At 35.8% G+C, this 6,452-nt stretch overlaps 1 protein-coding gene across 1 annotated transcript in view; it reads left to right on the top strand.

Moving 5' to 3' along the window:
* The window catches only part of NAE1 (NEDD8 activating enzyme E1 subunit 1), a 17,973-nt gene that overhangs the window by 2,555 nt on the left and 8,966 nt on the right, over window positions 1–6,452 (top strand). Inside the window, exons 2-11 of the mRNA XM_085306482.1 lie at window positions 210–400; window positions 865–968; window positions 1,075–1,135; window positions 2,075–2,105; window positions 2,746–2,817; window positions 3,103–3,182; window positions 4,370–4,479; window positions 4,840–4,949; window positions 5,579–5,641; window positions 5,897–5,960. Of these exons, the coding sequence (XP_085162608.1) occupies window positions 210–400; window positions 865–968; window positions 1,075–1,135; window positions 2,075–2,105; window positions 2,746–2,817; window positions 3,103–3,182; window positions 4,370–4,479; window positions 4,840–4,949; window positions 5,579–5,641; window positions 5,897–5,960 (886 nt within the window). The remainder of the gene's footprint in view (window positions 1–209; window positions 401–864; window positions 969–1,074; window positions 1,136–2,074; window positions 2,106–2,745; window positions 2,818–3,102; window positions 3,183–4,369; window positions 4,480–4,839; window positions 4,950–5,578; window positions 5,642–5,896; window positions 5,961–6,452) is intronic.

Here is a 6,452-nt window from a genome sequence, read left to right as displayed (position 1 = left end):
GCCTGTGGGCTGCGGGCTCTGCAGCCGGGAGCCGCCGCGGGAGGGGCGGCCGAGCGGGGACGGGCAGCCGCGGGACGGGCTCCGCCTCACCCGCCCCGCGTGTGGGCGGCTCGGGGAAAGGCCGGGCTGGAGGGGGCGGCTCGTGCTGGCCGGCGGCGGGAGCGTGGCCTGGGCCGGCTGTCGTTTACGTTTGCTTGCGCGCGTTGAAGAGGCTTAGCAGCAGCTTTCAGGCTGCGCTGCGCCGCCTCGGTGGCCGCCTGCTGAAGAGGGTGCGAACGCGGCCGGAGCGAAATCAATGGGGCCTCGCTGGTGAGCGCAGCGCGGCCGGCGCCTCAGCCTGGGCCGCGTTTGCTGAGGCCCTGAACGCGCTGCCTGGCAGCGCGGCTCGTCAGGGCCGCTTGTAACGCCCCCGCTTCGGTGCCGTGTCACCCCCAGCTGTAACAGGGTGTTGTTTATATTAAAACCTCGGTGCAAGAGACCGTTCAGTTCCAAGATGTTTTCAAGGAAAACTTTAGGTAAGGACTGTTTTGACCCRTAATGATTTTAAAAAGTAAAATATATTAAAATAGAAAAAGTTCTTGTATTTATATGGCATAAAGTATAAAATTAGAGAAAATGAAACCTCAGTAAAATGGAGCTCTTCTTTAGAGGGCTTTAGGTTCATCACRGTGCATCTTCCCAATGAAAGCTTTTTCTGGCACTAGTGCTAGCTAACTTAACTAGCTACTTAGCTGCTTAACAGTGAACGGAAACTATTATGCTAACCTATGTTTTTAATTGGTTACATTCTTTCATTTGTTTGTATTGGCTTTACCTTGTGAAATGAACTTTTTTTCTGAGTGTTTGTGTTCCCTTTTTTTATAGATTGTGGGGTGATCATGGACAAGAAGCTTTAGAAGCTGCTCATGTTTGTGTGATAAATGCAACAGCCACAGGAACTGAAATACTCAAGAACTTAGTGCTGCCAGGTAAAAAAAAAAAAAAAAAAAAAAAAAGTTCTATAATTGCTTAGTAATATTTTTGATAAGTTCATAGTTTTTAATCATAGTTTTTCTTTTTTTTTCTGTCCATAAGGTATTGGCTCATTTACAATTGTTGATGGGAACCAGGTCTCTGGAGAAGATGTGGGAAATAAGTAGGTTTGTTAATGATTTCCATTACAAATTGAGAAGTAATAGAGTTTCATAAATATTCATCTATATGCTTTTAGTTATTTACTAATAACTCTATAATTTTAAATCTCTGTATTTTCTTAAAAACTTCTGTGCTTTTTATGTCATAAAATATGTGATTGGCACACATAATAAACAATTCAACATTAGCTTCTTAATTTGACATGCTTTTCCAGTTGCTGTTTTGTACTATGAAGGCTTGTTTGCTTCACATGTCTAGTGTATAAAACATGGGTCTACTTTACTTATAAACATAAAAATTTTTTATTACTTGTTTGCTTTCATCTAGAGGCCTAATGTTTGCTTGACTTTCAACATGAAGAAGTATACTTTATCTTAATGGCCTAATAGTTTTGGTGACAAAACTAACTTCCTTTTAGTTAGTTAATATGAAAATGGGAGTTATATCCCTTTACCTTGTACAGCTTCAAAAGCTACAAAATTAGCTAGGGAATTAGTTTGTATGAAGCTAGGAAGAGAATAAACTATTCACAAAACATTCTAATCAAAAATAATTTTGTCTGCTTATTCTACATTATTTTCTTCTATGGTTCAGGTATACACCTGCAGCTATCTGCCTACTTATAGGGGTTATGTGWGGGGTAAGGATATTGCCTTACATGAAGAAATGAGTACTAATGGGTCTTTAATTAGTCTAGTGAAAACAAATCTGTGGTATGACACTTGCTTCTAGAGAAGGTTGATATGTCTTATTTTTCAGGTTGGTGGCTCAAGCATTGAAAAGTTTCATTGAGAAACTGATTATGAGGGGAAAGGCAGATTTAAGTGGGAACTTATTTTGTTGTATGTGAAACACAATAATGTATTACCTTATTAAGGTAACTTTAAAGTTTCTTTTCTTTAGAAATTCATACATAGTATTCTTTTGTCTCCTTTTTCAGTTTCTTTCTCCAAAAAAGCCATATTGGTCAGGTAAGGAGGTTACAAATGTCACTTTAGATATATTGCAAGAATGCAAGTTTGAGTAAACGCACAAATGCTTTTAACATAACATTGCTCGTAACACTACATGTGCATGTATTTTAAAATCCCTTTATTCTTTGATTAATTCTCCATGACTGCTTTTTAGTTGCTCTTAAGTGAGAACAAAAGCTCAATTCTGGCAGCATTGAATAAAAATTTAACAGGACCTGATTAAGAATGTTCTTGGAAGGATAGGGTGGAAGAGAATTGTAGCTGAAGGGAGTCAGTCTCAGGTTGCAGAAGTGGACGGGTAAAAGAAAATCACAAAAGCATGAGACTACAAAAGGCATAGGTAACTCCCCCAAATTCTCTATCAAAACTGGAAATTAATAAGCAACTGTGGCATAATTATTGTTTTTAAAAATACATTTTAAAAACAATCTCAAACAGATGCCTGTGATTCAGTGTTTTTTTTCTTCAGATAAATAGAGCTTGGAAATAATAATAAATAATAATAAATACTAAAAAATATAAAAAATAATAAATATGTGATGAAGTTTGTTTATTACATATGCTATGCAATATAAGTACAATATATAAATTACATTTTGAGATACTAAAACAATTATTTTGATTGTTTTTAAAACAGAATCGTGCACAGAGTGCCACTGAGCTCTTGCAAGAATTGAATAATGATGTTTCTGGAAATTTTGTGGAAGAGGTTTGTTTTCTTACATTACTGGTAGATTTTTGTGTTACACAATATGAAAGTATGAAATAAGTTATACTCTTTTTTTGTAATGTTTCTGTTTAAGTACCTCAGTTTTAGCCTTTGAGAAAGTTGTTACTGCTTGCAGCAACTCCATTTGTGTTTTAAAAACTGTTTAAGTTCATAATTTATTAACTTCATTTAACACTTTGCATTCAATTTCATGTTGAACAACCTTGCTATGTTTTCAGAAATTTTTACTATATTTCCTCAAATGTTTTTTGCACTATTGTGTAGACTCCAGAAAAACTTCTAGACAATGACCCGTCCTTTTTCAGCCGCTTTAACTTAGTGGTTGCGACCCAACTACCAGAAAGGTAAAGAATCACTTAAAGGTTTTTTTCTTTGTTTGTTTTTCAATTCAGTTGTAAAAGCAGGTTTCAATTGCAGGCATATTCTGGAGAAATTACACAAAACAAAGGTCTTTCCTTGTGAAGGAAAATAGTAGCAAATGATGGCATTTTTCTATGGACCTTTTCATATATTAATATGTAGTTTAAAACTCTTTCAGATCCATGACTGACTCTTAAGTGGTATCTCCTGTTATACTTGTTTGAATCTAGTATTTTTTTGTAGTAGTTGTTGTTTATGGTCCAAAATTGCAATAACAAGTATTCTTCTTATGTAAAACCTGACAGRTAATTCGACTGGAGTTAACCTTTAGATTTTTGTGAATGTATTTTATATAGCTCTTTCCATTCTAGCTACATAATTATAATGCATTTTTAAACCTAAGACCACAAATTATTATTATTTTTTTTTAACTGGTGCCTTCTTAGAGGCCWCTCCCATGCTGCCTTCCATTAAACAGTACAATTTAAAAATGACTATGCTCAGAGTAGTGAGAAGCTCAAGGGAGCAGAGCATGATTCCATCTCAGAAGTGMTGCCTCCACAGAGGCAAGATGTTGCTAGTTAGGTGAAAAGTTGCATCTTGCGTTTTGCAAGGAAGTGACTGTACATCGCCCTCTTCCCCCCCCCCTTTGCTTATGGGGGACCTGGAGTTATTGTCTCTTACAGAAGAGCCAACTTGCTGCTTTGTGAAATAGAGGCTCCCTTGCTTTCAGATGCTCCTGAATAGAGTATTTCTTCCRTGTAATTTGAGAACCTCTGATTGGAGTTGCCCCTACTAGGAGTTGTATTAGTCTATGCAGAACACAGATCCAACTCTCCAGCTCCCTCGTGTGCACTCTCTCTCTTCCCCCTCTTCCCCCCGCCCCCCGGGACCCATCACAACTCTTGTAAACTTTCTGTTTAACTGATATTCAGAGTGTTTTGGATGATGGAGTTAAATATGAGTAAACTAATAGACAAACAATTCCTGAATATTATGAAGTCGTATATAAAATTATTCTCCTTTATTTTGTGCTTGAAATCATAATAATAGTATTAGACTTTTGCCATAGGAAACTTCTTATATAACTAGTTAATTGTTAACTTCTGGTTAACTGCTGTTGTTCTCTTGTAGACCTAAAAAAAAAAAAAAATCATGTTTTTGTTTACAGTACCTTATTGCGGTTAGCTGAAGTTCTCTGGAACTCTAACATTCCTCTACTGGTCTGTAGGACTTATGGCTTGGTTGGGTATATGAGAATCATTATTAAAGAACATCCAGGTAGGAGAGCTTTTTGATATTAAGACTTTTTTAAAAAAATAAATAAAGGAAAGAAAAAAGCTTCTATATGTAGTGTCCCTTTGATTTTTCRTCTTTATCTTGTGAGGTATTTAGTATTTGTTAATTCCTTTATAGTTTACAGTTCTTCACTGTGAACAGTCTTTGCAGTCCATAATTTGTATGTATTTCTCAACAAATAGTAAAACTGAAGGTCTTCCTTTGATATTAAACTGTTACCCTTCACAAAACACGTATTTTGAGAATTAAAGTTATATGAGCAAGCAAGATACTGCATTTGATGTACAGCTCTGTTTTGAGGGCTGGAGATGACATAAAATACATTGTTTAACTATTTCATAGTGGTTGAATCTCACCCTGACAACGCATTAGAAGATCTGAGACTAGACAAACAATTTCCAGAACTGAGGGAACATATTCAGTCTTATGACTTGGATCATATGGACAAAAAGGTTTGTATGTGGTTTGCTTTATGTGGTTTGCTTTATGTGCTCTGAGGACAAATATTGACATAGAGCAGGGACTCTATGAAAATAACTCTTGGCAGATGACTTTCTTGTGGTGAAGAGCCTTATCTGTGCAGAAGCAACYTGGTCATGAGGTACTATTTTAAGCCTGTGCCCCAAGTGTTACAGTTCAGATTTAAATTTTAAGCAAGGGGAATCTTAGGAAGTCAGGAATATTCATGGACAATTTTTATTTTTTGTTGTGACTGAATTTTTTAATGATTACTGATTTGAAACTGAGCTTTGTACTCTGGGTATTTGTGCATAATGCAGGCTCCACATCAGAAAAATTTTGGAGAACTTGCTTCTACCACACTTCTTTAAAGTAAAGGAATTTTTTTATATATATATGTGTGTGTGTGTATATATATATATATATATATATATATATATACACACATATATAAAAAATAATAGAGAATATTATTTGTGAATCAAAGTCTGGAACCCTTCTTATTGAGTCAAGTACAGGAAGGGATATTACTCTAATAGTAAGTTATTTTTAAAAGAGATTGTAAAATTTAAGAGCGAAGATAGAAGACAAATTAACAAATTTCTCTATTGTTCAATTACAGGACCATAGCCACACTCCATGGATTGTGATTGTAGCCAAGTATCTAACAAAATGGTTCAATGAGGTATATTGCAAAACAGGATAAGTCATCAATGTACTTYTATTGTTATTATTACTTTAGACTTGTATTTTCAAAACTAGATCATTATTTTGGCAACTTGTAACAAAGGAAACAAAGTGAAATCATAAAAATGTTGCTGATGGAAATAAAAATGAGCATAGCTGAACTTTGGCAGACTCTTAGATTTTAGTGGTGTGAACACCGTGAGATTAGTATTAGAGATTTTTAAGACAATCTTTTTTGTKTTTTTAAATTTAGAAAAGCGATCAGTTGCCTAAGAGTTACAAAGAAAAAGAAGCCTTCAGACAACTGATTAGACAAGGTAACTTATGCTTTAGGAATCATGTCTTCAACTGGTAGAAAAATATAAGGCAATAGCTTGACTTGAAAAATAAGCGGAAATTCTTTCAGGCTTAATTTATGAAAGCCTGCTGGTGTAAAGTACAATCTTTCTGTTTAATTATTGCTTTATGTGGAAGGGTCTTACAGTCCCTGATCTGCTTATAAATTCAGCTTCGCCATGTTTCTTGCTGTTTGCCACTTAAGATCAAGAGTATGATTTGTTTGGGTGTGAGAAGTACTGAGAGAATCCCATGGAAAATGTTAACGTGTAATACTAAAAAATGTGATCAAGTGAAAAACACACGGCTTTTGAATCTGGTGTTGTTAAGTGGAAGTATTAGTTGGCCAGTTGGACCACTAGATTGTTGGTAACCATTTCAGTTATGAATGATATTCATATATATGTGTGTACATATATGAATATGAGATGTAGGCACAGTGTTCGTCTTATACTCCTCTTCCCCCCACCCCC

The sequence above is a fragment of the Rhea americana genome, unplaced genomic scaffold, assembly GCF_003343005.1.
Source record: "Rhea americana isolate MKP2758 unplaced genomic scaffold, rheAme1 scaffold_24, whole genome shotgun sequence".
Classification (NCBI taxonomy): Eukaryota; Metazoa; Chordata; class Aves; order Rheiformes; family Rheidae; genus Rhea; species Rhea americana.
Note: the sequence above shows the minus strand (reverse complement) of the source record. Positions and strands in the feature narration are given on the sequence as shown.